Source organism: Saccopteryx bilineata, chromosome 1 (assembly GCF_036850765.1).
Source record: "Saccopteryx bilineata isolate mSacBil1 chromosome 1, mSacBil1_pri_phased_curated, whole genome shotgun sequence".
NCBI classification, from domain to species: Eukaryota; Metazoa; Chordata; class Mammalia; order Chiroptera; family Emballonuridae; genus Saccopteryx; species Saccopteryx bilineata.
The window spans coordinates 354,154,701-354,175,116 of record NC_089490.1 but is presented as its reverse complement, the minus strand read 5'-3'; the positions used below and the strand labels follow the sequence as shown (position 1 = coordinate 354,175,116).

The 20,416-nt window shown below is 43.6% G+C and overlaps 1 protein-coding gene across 1 annotated transcript; it reads left to right on the top strand.

The window, feature by feature from the left end:
* Positions 1-2,340: 2,340 nt before the first annotated feature.
* Positions 2,341-20,403, top strand: OVCH2 (ovochymase 2). Its single transcript, XM_066253826.1, has 14 exons — positions 2,341-2,476; positions 4,475-4,584; positions 7,123-7,214; positions 9,847-10,019; positions 10,358-10,453; positions 10,988-11,139; positions 11,742-11,939; positions 13,088-13,103; positions 15,526-15,616; positions 15,736-15,860; positions 16,563-16,703; positions 17,050-17,180; positions 19,283-19,376; positions 20,237-20,403. Exons 1-14 carry the CDS (start codon positions 2,389-2,391, stop codon positions 20,401-20,403), a joined length of 1,674 nt encoding a protein of 557 aa, XP_066109923.1. The 5' UTR covers positions 2,341-2,388.
* Positions 20,404-20,416: the final 13 nt, after the last annotated feature.

Genomic DNA, 20,416 nt, shown 5'->3' with positions numbered 1-20,416 from the left:
TTCTAGGATAGACCACAAGTCAGGGCACAAAACAAGTCTCAATAAATTTAAAAAGACTGAAATCATATCAAGCATCTTCTCTGATCACAATGGCATGAAACTAGAAATCAACTACAATAGAAAAACTGAAAATGTCCATGCTCTTGGAGGCTGAATAGCATGTTAATAAATAACAAATGGGTTAACAATGAGATCAAGGAAGAAATAAAAAATTTCCTTGAAACAAATGAAAACAAATATACAACAACCCAAAATCTATGGGACACAGCAAAAGCAGTCCTGAGAAGAAAGTTCATAGCATTACAGGCATATCTTAAGAAGCAAGAAAAAGCTCAAATAAACAACCCAACTCTGCACCTAAAAGAACTATTAAAAGAACAACAAATAATCCCAGAGGAAGTAAAAGGAAGGAATTAATAAATATTAGAGGGGAAATAAATGACATAGAGGCTAAACAAAAGATCAATGAAACTAAGAGCTGTTTTTTTGAAAAGGTAAACAAGATTGACAAACCTTTAACCAGATTCATCAAGAAAAAAAAGAGGACCCAAATAAATAAAATTAGAAATGAAAGTGAAGAAGTAACAACTGACACTGCAGAAAAACAAAAGATTGTAAGAAAATACCATAAAGAGCAATATGACAAAAAATTGGACAACCTAGGTGAAATGGATAAATTCCTAGAAACATACAATCTTCCAAAACTCAATCTGGAAGAATCAGAGAACCTAAACAGACCATTACAACAAATGAAATTGAAACAGTTATCAAAAAACTCCCAGCAAGCAAAAGTCCTGGGCCAATAGCTTCACAGGCGAATTTTACCAAACACTCAAAGAAGAACTAACACCTATCTTTCTCAAGCTATTCCAAAAAGTTCAAGAGGAGGAAAGACTTCCAAGCTCATTTTATGTGGCAACCATTATTCTCATTCTAAAACCAGGTAAAGACACTACAAAGAAAGAAAACTATAGGACAATATCCCTGATGCGCATAGATGCTAAAATTCTCCACAAAATATTAGCAAACCTGATCCTGCAATACATTAAAAAATCACTATGTCCCTTTCTGCAAGTTACTACAAGATACAATTTACTGTAATCTCTAGAACTCTAGGAGGCTTAGACAGCTGGCCTTACGGAAACTTAGTATCCCAGAACCTGGTTCACTTTCCCTAAAGATGAAAGATTTTAACAGTAATGGATTGTTATCCATTACACTCTCAAGAGAGGAGAGTATCAAACCTTTGCTGACCAGCTTCATGTGGTTAATGAGTGTGTTGATAACTGATGACTGTGTTGTGGTATGAGTTGAGTGTGTTGATACAGAACTTAAAGGAAGCATCTCCTTTGAACAAAGAAATAAGCAACTAGGGCTTTGAGTATCCTTTCTGGAAGGATGCAGACTTGACTGTTTCTTAAATCTGCAATTCTCACAAATTTTAAATTTTATGTTATGCTTTTGCATTTATGTTATTTATATGTGTTTTGATTTTAAAAAATATTTATTTTGTACAAGGGCAAAAACTGCAACAAGGAATTTAGAGGCTTCTGGTTTGACATTTGCTGTTTGGGGTAGGTAATATGTAAAAGTTACCAGAAAAATCTCATATTCCTATGTGGTCATTGACAGCACTGGCCAATCCACAGCTATTTCTCACACATTCACTGTGCATCACAAACTCAGCCAGGAAAGAAGACTTGCACAGAATCAGAGCCGCCTCCTCATGCCACATCATTTACAAGGTGTAGCAGTAAAGGGGGCTGAGTGCCCTCTAGAAATACAAAACAATAATGAGAGGATGCAGATTCACAAATGCCCCAATGGACCATAACCTAAATGTCCTTCAAGTAGCCTGACTTCCTGACTGTGCTACCAAATTATCTTTCCGCCCTTTCCTTCTCTAACACAAGGCTACAACCATTCGTTTACACTTGGACAATATGAGGAAGAAAAATGTTTTAGCATATTCTTGTGGTTTGTTTGCAGGCATGTAGTAAAGTCTCCTTGCAAAAAAGGACAACTTTGACATCAAATCCTCTTGTAGAAAGCAGTTAACTTGTACTAAGAAGCCAGCAATGTTTGCCATTAGACATCAGCCACTTACCTAGCCAGATACATTCTGCTAAGCAACAAACTGATGTGAATGTAATGAGTCATGTAATATTGCTCAATCAAGACTATGCTTCTGTGGTTGACTCCCACATCTTGCAAAGATGTTGGCAAGAAACCACCTTCAGAAACATCATATATACATGGTTGAATGCCTTCAGTCTTGGGTAATGCATAACCTCCTTTTAAATTGGCTTATTGCTGGTCTCACAAAGCTTCCTACTTTGGTTCTCTGTAGTCTCTTTAAAATTTCAGGGAAAACTTCTGAATCTCAAAATGCTTATGAGTAAGAATAAGCTGGTTTTACTCCTCGGAATGATATGTTTGAAACTAAGTAAGTCGGCAACTCTCTCTCTTTCCAAAGGTAAGTGCCAAACAAACTATAATTATCTTTGTCTGAAGGAATAACCTTTGCTGGCAATGGGCATCATAATTCCACTCCATATTCCTTTGGGGAAACAGGAGGAGCAAATATATTTTGGAGACCGAATTGTTTTTCATGTAATTATTTTGGACTCTTCTGAAACCAGTGTATGAAACTGGGGAAAAAACATTTATGGAACACAACTTGGACAAGTTGCATTGATCTGGAAAGAACTGGGATTGTTCAATTATTTGGACAGATTACACAATCCTATCCTTACTCATGGAACAAATTTTGGAAATCAGCACAAATTTGGAAGCATTTCTGTTTTTTCAGAAAACTGTCTTGCTGGGAAATGTGAAGCATGTTCACTGTGGTGTATGATAAATTGTCTTTTCCCCCCAAGTAAACTGAGAACAGTTCTTGGCAGACTTCTCCACAGGTTTGTGCCAGCCCTAAGAATCACCATGTTTTCTGTTTTTACTTCAATGAGTTCAGAAAACAGTAAACTTTATGTCCAAAGTATTTATGATTCATTCAGGTGAGACAGCCAGAAAATAAGCTTTTGATCCAATGCCATGGCTGCAGTGGGTTCAGAATCAGAAGGCTTAGTGTTCCATGCATGCTTTGCCATTAATTAGCTATGCATCTCTTTGATTCTTTGTTTTCTCAGCTGTGAAGTGGGGCTAATAGTGCTTGATTCACAGGCATAGAGTGTGTGTGGGGAGGTTAAATGAGGAGTTATTTGGGAGAGCTTTGTATACTGTAACATATTAAGCTAAATAGCTGTGCTCTGAAGGATACGTTCCCAAGGAAAACCATTTGTTCATCAGCCCGACTTTCTAAGTGTCTCCTCTATGCTAGGAATTGTGCTAAACCATGGAAATACACAGATGAATAAAAACAGCTTTTATTCCCTCGAGTAGTTCATAGCCCAATGAGGGAGACAAACTATTCACTATCACAATACTGCATGGAAAAACTGTAAAAGGGGAGAGAAAAGAGTACTGTACTGCACAGTAAAGAAGAGAGACACTTAAAACACACCTTGGGTAACTCAAGGAAGACTCCTCAGTTGAGGTGATGAATAAGGATTAGAGGATTAACTAGTCGAAGAAGTGGGGTGATTTGGAGGCAGGGCTTTCTAGGCCTTCCTAAGAAACAGGTAGAAGAGAATGATCTGTGGTAGAGACAGAAGATGTGCCATCCCCGAATCACTGGCTAGTTGCAAAGATCTTTAATCTAATCCATCTCTTAGCTGAGGAGTCAAAACCTCCCCTCCCCTCTCAAAAAATTGAAGATAAACAAATGCAACTTTTTTAGGGACAACATCTTTTTCACAAAGACAAGACTTCTTTCTACCCTTAACTGGCAACCTTTCTATCCTAACACCAGTCTGGTGTGTGAACCAGGCTATAGTCTTCTCTCCATTCCACTCTCCTTGAAAAATCTGCTTTCTACCTTTCGAGAGAATTAAATCCAATTGCCTGACTGTGTGCCAGGTACCAAAGACCATGGTCTCAGACTCGGTCCCCTGGGTGGGGCAGAGCAGAAGATAGATAGATGTACACACAACGACAATCTAAGGCAGACTTTTGCATCACCCATTCAATGAATTCAACAACTTCTATGCATCAGAAGCTGTGTTGGACACTGTGGATATAGGAATATCTAAGATTAAGTTCATATCTTTGTCTAGTTAGGTTGAAAGACATAGAAATGACCATAATGCATGTAATTAATGTCACAGAAATACAGAGTGTTGTGAGGAGCCTCCAAGGGTCCAGATTGCTCAGAGGCAAAAGGGGGCTGAATTTCTGCCAATCCAGTGTGACAAAAGCTGAATAATCCTTTGTACTACAAATCACGGCAAATCTCACTATATACTAACTTAAAGCCATTTTGTAATCTCATTTTCTTGCTCAGAAGTGTTTCCAGTATCCCTCAGTCTTAGAAGCTATTTAATCACTAATATTTTTTATCTTTTCTTTTCTCCAGCTCCCCCTTGTGGACAGAGCCTGGTGAAGGCACAGCCTTGGAATTACTTGAACATTTTTAGTCGTATTGTTGGGGGAAACCAAGTGGTAAAGGGCTCTTACCCATGGCAGGTGAGTCACGGAACACATTCGCTGGTGGGGGAACCATGAGCAGTCTTGGGATTGGCTCCCTCAGAATGACATGCTGCGCATCAGTGCTCTCCATTGAGCCTAGCTTGTCCCCAGAGAGCTCATGAGTGGGTGCAGGGATTCACATCCTTCATGATGTATACCAGTTAAGTTCCAGAAAAGGTGTATCCACAAAAGTTATATGCACTATTGGCTTTTTCTAAAAATTGAAAATGCCACCCTAAACTTTCAACCCCTAAAACAAAAATCCCATTTCAAGCAGATGAAAACCTTTTAAATTTACAATTTAAAAAATAATTGTCTGGTGGCCCTGGCCGGTTGGCTTGGTGATGGAGCATCGGCCTGGTGTGCAGAGGTCCCAGGTTCGATTTCCGGCCGGGGCACACAGGAGAGGCGCCCATTTGCTTCTCCACCCCTCCCCCCTCTCCGTCTCTCTCTTCCCATTGGAGCGGGGATGGCCTGGGCGCTGGGGATGGTTCCATGGCCTCTGCCCCAGGTGCTGGAGTGGCTCTGGTCGTGGCGGAGCAACGCCCCGGAGGGGCAGAGCATCGCCCCCTGGTGGGCGTGCCGGGTGGATCCTGGTCGGGCGCATGCGGGAGTCTGACTGTCTCTCCCCGTTTCCAGCTTCGGAAAAGTACAGAGAAAAAATAATAATAATAATTGTCTGGTTCAATAAATATATTTAAAATATACAGTGTGTCCATAAAGTCATGGTGCACTTTTGACCGGTCACAGAAAAGCAACAAAAGATGATAGAAATGTGAAATCTGCACCAAATAAAAGGAAAACTCTCCCAGTTTCATACCTATTCAGTGCAGTTCGATGTGGGCTCACACACAGACTTTTTAGGGCTCCTTAGGTAGCTATCCCGTATAGCCTTTACAGACTCGTCACTGACTGATGGCCTACCAGAAAGGGGTTTGTCCACCAAACTGCCGGTTTCCTTCAACTGCTTATCCCACCAAGTAATGCTATTCCTATGTGGTGGCGCTTCGTTATAAACGCGCCGATATTCACATTGCACTTTGGTTATGGATTCAAATTTAGTGAGCCACAGAACACACTGAACTTTCCTCTGTACCATCCACATCTCAACTGGCATGGCCGTGACCTGCTCCGCTGTATACCTGGTGTTATGTCATCATCTGCACATGCGCACATGCTGCCACATCATCCTACAGAAACTGGAAGTGTTTTCCTTTTATTTGGTGCAGATTTCACATTTCTATCATCTTTTGTTGCTTTCCTGTGACCGGTCAAAAGTGCATCATGACTTTACGGACACACTGCATTTACCTCATTATAATTAAAGATGATCAAGGAAGTCAAAGGTGTTATATTCATAGGTCTACTTTATATCTGAGGTATAAGATTTGTGCCTATACCATAGGCGGTTTCAGGGAATAATCAAGGTCGTTGCCTTTGTAGCAGCAAATGTCCTAAGAATTCTCTTTCACTCTAATTTCCTGGTCCTCCCAATGTCTTTGTGCTTCTGGCCCTAGCCAGTGGGGTTTACATTTATACTCTTTGAAATCCCCCGAACTTTCTTTACCCTGGTAACCATATTGCATTTTTGCCATTTAATTTTGCAAGTAGAATGATAAGTCTTCATTTTTATTTCTCTTGAGCAAGTCACATTAACTTTTAGGTCAATGGATAGTTTGTAATGGTTGGCTGACTGAGTTTGTGTTCACTGGGTTGATGAATTAATTACTTGGATGAATAGTTGAGCGATCAATTGCTTCCTTGGTCAATTGGCTGGCTAATCAGTTCAGAAGTTCACATTCAAATTATACTCAGGGACGAAACACTGACTTTTACTTACTTCCTCTTTATTCTATTATTAGCTTTTTTTCTGTATTAAAAATGACTCAATTACTCATTGAATAATTTTTGGTCAAAAAGGGGGCAATTCTAATAAATTATTTACTTTCTTATTCCAACAACAGAATTAAAAGTATTACTTATACCCTGTAAACCATTTGAGAGTCAATTCAAATATTATAATCAGAAAAAAACAAAGATAGAGGCAGAATAAAAGATAGGCTTGCAGAAACTGTAGGGGTCCAGTAGTTCAGAGCACTAGCAGACTGCCTGAGGTGGCTTGGAGGAGCTGGAGTGTGTGCTGAAAACCCCTGCAGCCCTCTCGCCTGCCTTTCTCTCAGCCCTGTACGTCTGGATTCTATTGTATCTTATGACTCCTTTTCTTCCTTTTCATTCACAGATAGTGTTTATATTGTCAGAGCAACAGTATGACTCAATATTATAAATACCAACAATTTAAACAAAATGATCTGAAACTAACAACCTCTCCTGTGCACCAGGATTGGGAATGTTCTGGGTCCAGCACTGCTCTTTATTTCTGAGCTGTCATGAAATGGGTTTTGTACCTTTATTGTTCCATGATTTCTAATATTCATGAAGACAATATCTGGTCTACTGATCAGAATATGCTCAGTCTCCAGGTATGGGGGATCCCAGGGCATTAACCCGCTCCCACGTAAGATCTTTGCAATTCAGGTGTCTCTGAAACGAAGGGAGAAGCACATCTGTGGAGGAACCATCATCTCGCCACAGTGGGTTATCACGGCGGCTCACTGCGTTGCAAACAGGTAAGGGAAGGTCTAGCACATGGACAGAGGTCAGATGACCCTGCCTTTCCCTTGGAATCAGTAGCAGTAGCTCTTTATAACAGAAACTGTGTGATGCATGCTCTAGTGAGAGAACATCTTAACTGCATCAAACAAACAGGGCTCAATGACATTGTCAGAGGGCACTTAACTTTGTGGGAAACATATATCCCTTGCAGAGAAGTAGAATAGTTAAATATGAATGGAAGTTAATAAAGAATAATATCTGCCCTGGCCAGTTGGCTCAGTGGTAGAGCATCGGCCCAGCATGAGGAAGTCCCAGGTTCAATTCCCAGTCAGGGCACACAGGAGAAGTGTCCATCTGCTTCTCCACCCCTCCCCCTCTCCTTCCTCTCTGTCTCTCTCTTCCCCTTCTGCAGCCAAGGCTCCATTGGAGCAAAGTGGGCCTAGGTGCTGAGGATGGCTCCACGGCCTCCCCAGGCGCTAGAACGGCTCCGGTTGCAACAGAGCAACGCCCCGCCCCAGATGGGCAGAGCATCGCCCCCTGGGGGGCATGCAGGTTGGATCCTAGTGGGGCACACGCGGGAGTCTGACTGCCTCCCTGCTTCTAACTTCAGAAAAATACAAAAAAAGAATAATATCCAAGTGAGAAACAAAGTATCACAAAGATATATCTGTGAAAGTTCTCGCCTAGTTTTCCTAAATGTCAGTGAAAAAAAAAACCATGCAGTTCATTCTGCATTGTAAGAATTGGATAAAAGAGAACAAAAGGAGGCCAGGAAAACTAAGAAGGCTCCCATATCTCCTTCCATATTGATCCTGCCTCTATGAACTTTGATCCAATGACATCCACTTTTTTACTTTTCTTTTCTTTTCTTTTTTCCTTTTTTTTTTACAGAGACAGAGAGGGGACAGACAGGTTGGGAGAGTAATGAGAAGTATCAATTTTTCTTTCTTTTTCTTTTTTGTAACAGAGATAGAGAGAAAGAGGGACAGATAGGGACAGACAGACAGGGAGAGAGATGAGAAGCATCAATTCTTGGTTGTGGAACCTTAGTTTCTCATTGATTGCTTTCTCATATGTGCCTTGACCAGGGGGCTACAGCAAACCAAGTGATCCCCTTGCTCAAGCCAGTGACTTTGGGCTCAGGCTAGTGAGCCTTGCTCAAATCAGATGAGGCCACACTCAAGCTGGCGACCTTGGGGTTACGAACCTGGGTCCCATTCTGATGCTCTATCCACCGTGCCACCGCCTGGTCAGGCTTTCCCAGTATGTTTCAAATGCTCTGTTGTCAGTGTTCTTGGTGCTCATTAGGTTGCAGTCAAGTTCATTTCCCCGTATTTGCCCAATTTCAAATCTGCTGGATATTTACTTGGTGCCAGGTACTGAGGGGTACCAAAGATACAAAATGAGTAAGACATAATTCCTGCCCCCAGAGATTGACAGTCTAAAGAAGAGTCAACTGATTGTTTCACTGCAATATGGCAGGTGGTTAGGCTAGAGAGTTACTATGTATTTGGTTAGGAACTTTAATATAGCCAAGAGCCAGGAAAGTCTACAAAGAGAAAATTACACCCTTCTCAATTTTATTTTTTATGTAAAATCATCACTTCTGAAAATGAAGGGTCCCTAAAATGGCCGGTCTAAAGCTTTTAATCCATCTCAATTTATCTCATCAAGTTTTTTTTTTTTTTTTTCAGAGAATTGTGCTTCAGGAAGCCTGGTCTCTAAATTACAAACATAAAGGAGGTAGAAAGAATATTCTTGATTGTTGTAATCAATCCCAAAGTTCTGAGAGTGCATGTTCCCTGGGAGGTCAAAGTGACACTGCTATTTTGTTTTTCACAATATACAATATGATTAGATCTCTGACAGGAAAGCAACATACTTGGGGGGATCACAAACCATCTGCTAATGTTGAGTCCAGGCCAACCACTGAGGGTAGCTAAATAAAGTCCACTATAGCGTTAGACCCCTAAATTACAATGTATATAAATCTTCAGATATCTTACAAATAACATTGCAACGTGTTTGATTTATTACATCATTGATTCCATAAAGCCATTCTTTGTTATGCTGCCCACCCAAATTGAGAATGTCTGCATTTTTTTTTTTTTTTGCATTTTTTTGAAGTTGGAAACGGGGAGGCAGGCAGACGGACTCCCGCATGCGCCCGACCAGGATCCACCCGGCACGCCCACCAGGGGGCGATGCTCTGCCCATCTGGGCTGTCGCTCTGTTGCAACCAGAACCACTCCAGTGCCTGAGGCAGAGCCATAGAGCCATCCTCCACACCCAGGCAAACTTTGCTCCAATGGAGCCTTGGCTGCGGGAGGGGAAGAGAGAGACAGAGAGGAAGGAGAGGGGGAGGGGTGGAGAAGCAGATGGGCGCTTCTCCTATGTGCCCTGGCCGGGAATTGAACTTGGGACTCCTGCCCGCCAGGCCGACGCTCTGCCACTGAGCTAACCGACCAGGGCCAAGAATGTGTGCATTTTTACTGAGTGCTGGAATCCTCCTCACTTTCTCTGTTTAGCAGCCTCATACCCCACATTATCCATTCATGCCATTCTGAAGAGGCCAGTTTGCCAACCACTGCAACTAGACTTAGAGGCTCCATGAAATCAATTCATGTTACTGCTTCCTCTTTATAGAAATACTGCATCAACTTTGAACGTGATTGCTGGAAAACATGACCTGAGCCAGACGGAACCAGGAGAGCAAAACCTCACCATTGAAAGCATCATCATACACCCAAATTTCTCCATCAAGAAACCAATGAACTATGACATTGCTCTTTTGAAGATGGCTGGCACCTTCCATTTTGGTAAACATTTCAGGCTCACTCTGAATTATCTACCCCATGTTCTCCATAAATTCTGTTCTATAGCACAGTCCTTAGACTATATATCATGGCCAACAATTCTGGGTTATGGATTAGGGACAGGGATGTAAGGTGGAAGAGTCCCCACCTGAAATACTTTTACTTGTGGCTTCAGATAGAGAATTATATAGAGTAGGGAGAGGGTCTTTCTCTGTCTGACACATGACACATGGAAGTGTCAGGCACTTATGAGACCTTGGGAGAACCACATAGATGTCAACTGGTGAGTGGCTTCTGGTGTCCTCTTCTCCACACCATGCACTGGTGTTTTTATTTCTCAGGTCAGTTCATGGGACCCGTGTGTCTGCCGGAGCCAGGAGAACAATTTAAGGCTGGATTGATTTGCACAACTGCGGGCTGGGGCCGCCTGACGGAAGGTAAGAACTCCTATGCCTCTCCCCTTCATCGATGTCAGAACTTTCTGCTGGGTAATCAGAAAATAGAAATTTTAATCTGTTTTTTGAAAAACCAATTGTGTAAACATTTTTAAAAGTAGAGAATCTCACCTTACCTGTGGTGGTGCAGTGGATAAAGCATCGACCTGGAATACTGAAGTCACCAGTTTGAAACCTCAGGCTTGCCTGATCAAAGCACATATGAGAATCAACTACTATGGGATTGATGCTTCCCACTCCTCCCACCTTTCTCTCTCTCTCTTTTTTTTCTTTTCCAAGTGAGAGGAGGGGAGATAGACTCCCACATGTTCCCTGACCGGGATCCACCTGGCAACCCCATCTGGGGCCGATGCTCTGTCCATCTGTTTCTCTCTCTCTTCTGTAATATCAATAAATAAATTTAAAAAAAAAGAAATTTAGGTCTTTCCAAAAGATACAGGCCTGAATGGAACAGGCACCTCAAGCTCAACAAGGGTGGCGAGAGCCTTGCTGGGCTCTCATCTCTGTGTTTTCTAGATGGCATCCTCCCACAAGTGTTGCAGGAAGTGAACGTGCCCATTTTGACCCAGGAGGAGTGTGTGGCAGCTCTGTTAACCTTAAAGAAACCCATCAGTGGGCAGACCTTTCTCTGCACAGGCTTCCCAGATGGAGGGAGAGATGCATGTCAGGTAGGTGGGAGTGGCTGGGCGGCCGGGTCCCAGGACGGGCGTCCCTCAGCTTTATAAGACTGGACTCTGGAAAGAAGGGTCAAGAGTGAACAGGAGAGGTTGAGTGAAAATAAAGGGACAGTTTAAACGGCCTGTTTATGTCAGGGAGTGTGAATTCCGAGGATATCTTCCACTTTTTCCAAAAGGCTAAATAGCAGATGATGCCAGTAATGAGCTTGCGTTGCCCACCTCTGAAGAACGGCTGGCTCTTTGCTATGTAGAGGTTTCCAGGTCACGTGTAATAGAAACTTTACTTTCCCTCTGTTCCTCCTGCTGACTGAAAACTGAGGTCAGTTTTACTACTGGGAGAGACTTCTCTGAGCCTGTAAGGTGAGACAGGAAAAGGAAGCCTGATGCTTGATGTAAGTCTCGGATGGGGAAGAAGGAGGTAGACCTGATAGGCTCCATTGAGAGCTGAGGATCTCGTGTAAATTGTGCTCGCCTGTTCTCCCAGGCCCAAGTCCACATTACTAGAAGTGAAGAAATGTCATTGATCTTCACCTAGCATCTTTAAGGGGGGAAAGACACTGATCATGATGGTAACAGAGACTTTTTCCCTGCAGGGAGATTCAGGAGGTTCCCTCATGTGCCGGAATGAGAAAGGGGGTTGGACTCTCGCCGGTGTGACTTCCTGGGGTTTGGGCTGTGGTCGAGGCTGGAGAAACAACGTGCAGAAAGATGATCAAGGATCCCCTGGGATCTTCACGGATCTTAGTAAAGTGCTTCCCTGGATCCACAAACACATCCAAATTGGTAATAAAGCTAGCAAATGAAGTAAAAAAAAAAAAAAAAAAAAAAAAAAGCCAGGGCCAGAGAGAACATCAGCAGAGTCTAAGCAAGTCGAGAGCACTGAACCAGATGGCTTGCTTCTATTCTTAGGGTAGCACATCAAAACTGTGGTATTTCCTAAGGCTAAAACAAGAGTAAAACATGGTGTGTGGTATAGCACACAAATACTCAATGAAACATGAATGCATCCACGCTAGACTTTGTCAAATTTGCCTTTAATTGAAACTATCTCACCTGGGGATACGTATTCACCACTTCTCAACTGTGCTAGCAAAATTCTGTTAGCAATAGTACAGATTGGTTGTTATTAACCACAGAACCCCTCACAAGAGGACAATGTCTAGAGATATTTTTGGTTGTCACACTGGGGGATAGGCCAACACTAGCATAGTGGGTAGAGGCCATGGATGCTACTAAGCCTCCTACAATGCACAGGACAGCCGCCACTATAAAGAATGATGCAATCCAAAATATCAGCAATGCCACAGTTGAAAGGCCTGGTACAAATCCAGGTACTATAAATCTGAAAAGTCCTGGGTCTATCTATAATACATATACCCTTCTACTGGACTAACCAGTGAGTTAACTGAGACTTCATTTCTGCCTCCAAATCAAACTTAATTATTTTCTTAACTGGTGGCTTCCAGCCCTAGTAGGGCATCTACTTCTCTCCAAAGGGGGTAATTCAAATTAGTTCAGTAAGAACTTGTACCTACCAATGGAGGTGTCTGAACTCTCAGTTCAAGCTGTAGCTATCCCAGCAATTCTTTTGTGATTGTGGGTAAGTTACTTCCACTTCCAGCTTCCCTTGTCATGTAAAATGAGAGGGGTAGACCAGATGACCACTTCTTGCTCTGTGTAATCTCCAAGCTAATCATGGCCTGTCTAATTTTTCCCATTTAATAAAAAGAGTGAAATCATTTTCTTAAAATAAAAAGGCCATTTTCTGCTTTGTCAATTTATCCCTTCTGTTCTTTCCACAGATTAGCCTTTCATTTGTTGCATATTGACTTGAAAATCTCTGTACTTTTAAGCCAAGGAAATGCTAACTTCTTGAAATATTGTTCAGGATACCAGAAACCTTGAATTGCATTTTTCCTTTTCTTTCCCAGGGAAGCAGAGAAAGCACTCCAGAGGTAGGTATTTGTCCAGCCTGCTCCCCCAGAAGTACGACTTAATATTTAGAAACCTTGAATTGCATTTTTCCTTTTCTTTCCCAGGGAAGCAGAGAAAGCACTCCAGAGGTAGGTATTTGTCCAGCCTGCTCCCCCAGAAGTACGACTTAATATTTAGTGTTTCTGAGTATCAGTTCCCTTTATAATCAAAAGTCTTCCTCTCTAAGAGCTGTCCCCACTCTCTAGGCATAAAGCTACAACATGTAAAATCCACAGCCATTCCCTGCCAGTCACTGTGGCCCCTCACCTAGCTGGAGCCCTGGATTACTTCCCATTTCACATCTTGTCAATCCAGAGCTCCATATCCATTCAGCAAACATTTGCCAGATCCTTGCCTTAGTGCAGAGACTTGAAGGAGGAGGGAAAGGTGGTACAGATGTGGTAATACACACCTTCTCCAAAAGTTACCTGGCATGAATGCAATGAATTCACTGTGTGACTCTGGGAAGTTCCTTCCTACCTCTGACCTCAGTTTCCTCGTTTATAAAGAAAAGAGTTCGGGGCCCTGGACAGTTGGCTCAGTGGATAGTATCAGTCAGCATGTGGAAGTCTCAGGTTTGATCCCCACTCAGGGAACACATAAGAAATGACCATCTGCTTCTCTTCCCTTCCCTCTCTCCCTTCTCTCTCTCTCCCCCTCTCGTAGACAGTCGTTCAATTGGTCCAAGTGTCAGCCTCAGGCACTGAGGATAGCTCAGTTGATTTCAGTGTCAACCCCAAACAGGAGATGCCAAGTGGATGATCCCAGATGGGGTGCATGTAGAAGTCTGTCTATCTCCTTTCATGAAAGAAGAAAGAAAGAAAAAGAAAAGAGTTTGGACCAGATGGTTTCTAAGGCATCTTTAGCTCAAATCTTTGGTGGTTCTGTGAGTCTGTGGAACTCCCTACAAAAAGCAATCTGAGTAAGAGCACCCTGAGAGCACAGGAGGAGTGAGTGGCTGTTTCTAGCAGGGTGAAAAAAAAAAAAAAAAGCCCTGACTGATTGGCTCAGCAGTAGAACATCGGCCGGTGTGTGGAAGTCCCAGGTTTGAATCCAGGTCAGGGCACACAGGAGAAGCGCCCATCTGCTTCTCTACCCTTTCTCCTCTCCTTTTTCTCTATCTCTTTCTTCCCCTCTTGCAGCCAAGGCTCCAGTGGAGCAAAGTTGGTCCATGGGCTCTGCCTCAGGTGCTAGAATGGCTCCAGCCACAACGGAGCAACGCCCCAGATGGGCAGAGCATCACCCCCTGGTGGGCATGCTGGGTGGACCTGGTCGGGTACATGTGGGAGTCTGACTGCTTCCCTGCTTCTAACTTAGGAAATATACAAAAAAAAAAAAAAAAAGAAAGAAAGAAAGAAAATGGGGGTGGCCTTGAAACACAGACATCTTCTAAGTTGAACCTTAAAAAGCAAAGAATGAGTAGAATTTGTGAGGCATAAATGGGATACAGGAGAAAAAATATTCCAGCCATCATTCTGGATGTACTACAGGGTGGAGATGGGAAAATGTAGGTTGTAACAGAGACCAGTAAATATGTCAGAGCAGCTGAAGCATAGGATATGGGGTAGAGTTTTATGAGGGAAATTAGATAACTTGAGACCAATTATGAAAATTTAGAATGCTAGTCAAAGAAATATGTGCTTTACTGATAATTAATTAAACAGATTAGAGTATACTTGAGTGGTCTAAAGCAGCAGATAGGAAACAGATTAGAGGGGGGAAGAATTCAAGGTGGATTTATGAGATTAGGCATTAATTCAAAGGTTAAGAAATGAAGGTGTGACCTAGGGCTAGGGCCAGAGAAGGAAAGGAGGAAACAGAAACAAGAAGAACTAGGACCTGTTGGTCACTTCGATGAAGGGTAGAGAGGGAGAAGGAATCAAGTGTGCTACCGAAGCTTTGAGCATGGAAGACTAAGAAAGGGGTAGATAAAAGTAATCAAACCAGAAGGGAAGCACTTTGGCATACCCAGAGAAATGTCATTTGTAGCATATTAAGTTATAGGGGAGGTAACGAGGAGATGATTGAAAGATCGGGTCTGAATTCAGAAATGTAGAGATGATAGTCAAAACCAGAAGGATGAATGAGACTGGTCAGTGGGCTCAGGCATGGAGGTAAAGACTAACGACAGAACCTGGAAAACATCTGCATTTATAGAATGGAGTATGGGGTCTGAGAAGGAAGAGTGAAGAAGAAATCATAGAATCTCAAGGTTAAGTGGGACCTAAAAGGAACAAAAAGGAATAAGGCATCTCGAAGCCAAGGTGGGCAAAGATTTTGTGAAAACAGGAAGCATGCATAACGAAGAACCAGGAGCTTCCTGAGTCTGTACAGGTTCTGGAAAGCGAGGGCTGTTGTGACTAGCCCTCACTGTCAGCCTGACTCTATGGGTTTCCCGCCCAGCCTCATGCAGTGAGAAGCATCTAGTGGTCAGCGAGGCTGAGGCGGAGCTGCACTTCCCAGAAAGCCCCGACCTCTATTCCGACAGCACGCAGTGAGTAGCCCACACTGCCACTCCTCCCTCAGCGCCCACCTCCAGCCTGACTGCGCCCATTCGCTGCGACAGCCACTTTCTGGCTAGAACTCACACCCTCTCGATGTCTCTGCTTGCAGACTGTGCGTCTGGACCCTGTTGGCACCAGAGGCAATGCACGTATTACTCATGTTTTCCCACTTGGATGCAGAGTCTTGTCTCCACAATTACCTGTCACTATATTCTTTAGAAGACAGACTTATTGGTGAGTGGATTTTCACATTGTCAAATAGACCCTTGTGGTAGAAGGGTGTATGGGGCCTGGTAACAGTATGTCTGGAACTGAGACATCTGTAAACACCACGTTTCCTGTCTCTGATTTTTGAGACTCGAGTTACAGTGGGAAAGAACTCCATCTGAGCCTGTGTGATGGCTGCGAGGCCACAGTGCATTTCCTCTGCTGCAGCTGCTTCCCACGCTCACCTGCCAGCCCTGGAGCCCATCAGGACTCCAATATAGACACACTGCAGGGCTGCTGGCAGCATGCTGTCTCTCTCGGCATGAAGAGGACCTTTACTAGCCTCATCCAGCTAAAAATAGATGCTCATGAGTAGGAGAGAAAAGTTACTTTATATATAGATGAAGGAGAGTTTCTGTGGTTCTTAACTGCAGGTGTCTGCCTCCCGGGAGACACAAGGCAATGTCTTAGGAGGTTTTTCCGTTGTCAGAGCTGGAGGGAGTGTTGCTGGCATCTAGAGGTCAGAGGCCAGGAATGCAGCAAAACATCCTACAATGTACAGGACAGCCTGAACACAACGAATGGTCTGGTTCCAAATGTCAGTAGTGCCAAGGTTGAGAAACCTGGGTTTCGACAATCCTGCACAATCATAGCGAGTTCAGTTCTCCTGAAGTCTTTGAATGGGTGCTGTTTTCTAGACTCTGAACAAAGACTCTTCTTATGCTGCAGGGAAATTCTGTGGAAAAAGCCCCGCTTCATCAGTTCTTGTTGCCTCCAACTCTTTAAGGCTGAAGTTCATCTCTGATGCCACGGATTTTGCTGCTGGGTTTAATCTCACCTACAAAGCTCTTAAACCAAACTACCGTCCTGGTAAAACCATTTCCTTTTATCACACTATCCAGGCCTTTTGCAGAAGTTGAGGGCTCACAGGAATTAGGTGAGGGACAGGGAACTCCCTCCCAAAGCTCATGTGGATCCGCAGCGGAGTGGAGCACAGGCCAGGGAGATGCCAGGTACCACACTCCTGTGGTCCCGCTCCTGCACCCACAGTGAGGCGAGAGGGCCTAGTGAGGTGGAGTCAGTGCACGAACCTCGTCCTGTTGGCTCCGCTGGAAGATTCAGTTTCTGTACTGTTTGTGGAAGACAGGCAGAAAGAAAAGGGATTCCTCTTTGCTAGACTGATGCCACTGTTCAGATGTTTGTCCTTCTGTTTCAGATTCAGGCTGTAAATCCTTAACTGTCCTTTTTGAAGAAGGCCTCATAAAGAGTCTTCATTATCCTGAAGACTACAGTGACATGGCCAACTGTAATTGGGTTTTTCAAGCCCCCAAGCATTACCTAATTAAGGTACTGACTCTGGTTACCCTTACTTTGCTATGGTGACTCCACAAAAAAGCTAACATAAATACCATTAAGGCATAGGGTTTTTATCTGATTTATTTATTGCTGTATCCCCAGTACTTGAGTGCCGGGTATACAAGGCTTTGGACAAATACTTACATAAGAATCCAGCCTGTCTCCCCCTGTAACTACCAACACTCAGCACCAGATGGCAATAGTGCAGTTTACTTTTTGTTGAAAAGCTGCTTTAATCTTTGTACCTGGTAAATACTTTCCTCTGTCTCTAGAACCTTCTAGAAACATTTCATAAGTAATGGCTAACAAATGTTGATGGCAATAAGACCCAAATCATCACGTTCTTGTGCAGAAGGACAGAGCCAGCACAGAGGAACCAGCATTGAATAGGTTCACAGACCTCTGGTGTGCAAGTCATAAAATATACTGTAATGGGCTGTGGAAGGCGAGGCTCAGGTCACAGCATGCAGAGCCTTAAATGCCAGGACCCGGAGTTTGTCCAGCATTCGATTAGTGGTGCTTGTGGCCATTGGTTTGTTCATTAAACACTAGGGAGCCACCTGCAGAGAGGGGACTCCAGATAGGTGAAGGTGAGACCACAGTCTGGGTGAGGTGGGAACTAGGCGTTTATTTAGAAGTTCTTTTCTCCAACTAGTAACTGAAAGCAAGAGAGTATGAAGTTGAGAAAGTAGAGGTAAAAATAAAGGGGGAAGAGTAAGGTGAACAAGACGTCCTTATGTTCTCGTAGGTTCAAGAGGCAAAAAAAAAAAAAATAGATTTGAAACACAGGAGAACCAACCTGGTGGGGTGTTCCGACAGTCCAGAGAAAAGAGCCTTTCATTTGAAAAACAAAACAAAACAAACAAACAAAATGGTTTAGCCAATAGTTTGGATTTACCACCAAAGTTAGAATTTAAAGAGAAGGAGGACTGAGCATTCTTTGTCCAGCCCCCAGCTCAGCCCCCAATATCAAGGTAGAATAATTGGGTTGGCAACTGAACAACAGAGAGGAGGCAGGAGTGGTCATGTCTGAAATATCAAGTCAGGTAGATGTTAGGAGCAGAAACAAGATCCCACGGGCTGTACCGATGAGTGGGAGGGGAAGACGCAGAGGAAGGAGGCATTGTTCTTTTCCTAAAAGTTTCCGAGGCCCAAACACAGCCAGGGCAGAAAGTTCAGGAGGGAGTAGAATTAAAGGAAGGTTTGCTACTAGTGACGCAGGATAAAAGTTTAAGTATGAGCATTTCCTGGAAGGAGGATGAAGACAAATTTAGGTGAAAATCTGAACATGACAGAGCTAAAAGTAATGAAAAAAAAACAAACAAAAACAAAACCAAACCAAAAACATATGCTCACTAAATGTACACTGAGCGGTGTGCATCAGGGAAGTGAGGCTCTCACACCCCACCAGGGACAGCATCCTCCTACCAGCCTCCCCAGGAGAGTGATTTGGAAATTAGCATCACAAGTCACGACTAGGTGCATATCATGACTCAGAGAGGAAAGGGTTTATTTCCAGAAAGCATCCCACTAAGGGTTTAAGCCATGTTTGAATGAATCCTGTTTCTGACATAGCTCCTTCTTCCCGATGCCCACGTTCACCACTCACGGTCCTTTGCCTCCACTTTTGTCCTACCCATGCGGTCCTGTGTCTTTGGCTGAGGGCTCAGGCCTCACGGTATCCCTACCACCTCAACGTTTAAAATCTAAGCTCCTGCTTCATCAGCCCTATTCCCACTGCTCTTCTCTCCACACTCAGTCGGCCAGTGCTACCAAACTACTCAAATACTGTGCTTTGCTGATTCTTTGCTCCTCCTAGGAAGGAGCTAGGGGGCTCAACTATTTACCTGTTTTCCCCACCCTTACATCGGACTGTTTTCAGCAGCTTAGATGTTTCAGCATGTTTGGGAGTTGGGAGTCTGTAGGATGGCACCTTTTCCTGAGTAACTTAACTAACCCACTGGACATCCCACTACTTTCTCATCTAAGGCCACAATCCAGAGCAAGCGAAGCAACCCAAATTTCTCTGCTTAATCAACATCAGGTAATGCATTCCCATTATTCACTCCAGGTGTAATGTTGGATCTTCTCAGCTTTCCTTTCAGAATCTGGAAGTAGAAGAGAGTGGAGACTGTACTTCCGACTATGTGACAGTGCACAGGGATGTAGAGAGGAAGAAGGAAATAGGTCTGTGTTCCTGGAGCTCAGATTCCTTGGTTTGCATTTGGACCCAGTCCTTTTGAGTAATGAACAGTATCTGGCTCAATGGTCCCTGCACCACCTCCAGCCCTCCCTACACTCTGACCACCACCCCTTCTCTGACATCAGGGCCAGGAAGAGCGAGAGAATCTAAGGACCTTTTGAACAAAAAATATGAAAAACTCACACAAACTAGGGCTCAGAAGGGGGAAAGGGCATTGAAATAAGTCCTCTGGCCTGAACTGGTGGCGGTGCAGTGGATAGAGTATCAGACTGGGACACAAAGGACCCAGGTTCAAAACCCCGAGGTCGCGAGTGTGGGCTTATCTGGTTTGAGCACAGTTCACCAGTTTGAGCCCAAGGTCGCTGGCTTGAGCAAGGGGTCACTAGCTCTACTGTAGCCTCCCCCCCCCCCCCGTAAGGCACATATGAGAAAGCAATCAATGAACAACTAAGGTGCCACAACAAAGTATTGATGCTTCTCATCTCTCTCCCTTCCTGTCTGTCTGTCACTATCTGTCTTCCCATTCTTGTCTGTCCGTCCCTATCTGTCCTCTCTCTGTCTCTTTCTCTCTGTCACACACACATGTTCTCTGGCTAGAACCAATACCCTTAATGGCATTCCCAGTAGGAGTGTTTGGGAGATCAACAGAATCAAAATGTTGATGGGGTTAAAAACATATAAAAAAGAAGCCAACTGCTGTCTATATTGAAAATTAATAGTGACATCCACCAGAAAAGTTTATTTCCTAACAGTTACCTAAAGGACAATTTTTTTTTCTTTAATGCAATGTCACATCTATTTGCTGGGCCCTTGACCATGCCTTGCCTGGCGGGGCTGGCACCAGTTCGGTTGTGTGGCTTTGATGCCCCCGCCCCTGTGCTGAGCTCCTCCAGTGTAATGTTCATCAGCTTCCAGTCGGATGAAAATGTGACCTTCAGAGGCTTTCAGGCTACAGTCGCCTTCATTCCTGAAACAGGTAAGAAGGAAGAGGCACCAACTCCTTGGGTCTGAATTCTCATCCTCA

What these genes read in the sequence shown, in the direction of transcription:
- OVCH2 (XM_066253826.1), top strand. Translation starts at nt 2,389, where the DNA reads ATGCTTATGAGTAAGAATAAGCTGGTTTTACTCCTCGGAATGATATGT. An exon ending in AACTCTCTCTCTTTCCAAAG is followed by an intron (nt 2,477 to 4,474) that starts GTAAGTGCCAAA and finishes TCTTTTCTCCAG; the next exon opens with CTCCCCCTTGTGGACAGAGC. An exon ending in CTGGGGCCGCCTGACGGAAG is followed by an intron (nt 10,454 to 10,987) that starts GTAAGAACTCCT and finishes TGTGTTTTCTAG; the next exon opens with ATGGCATCCTCCCACAAGTG.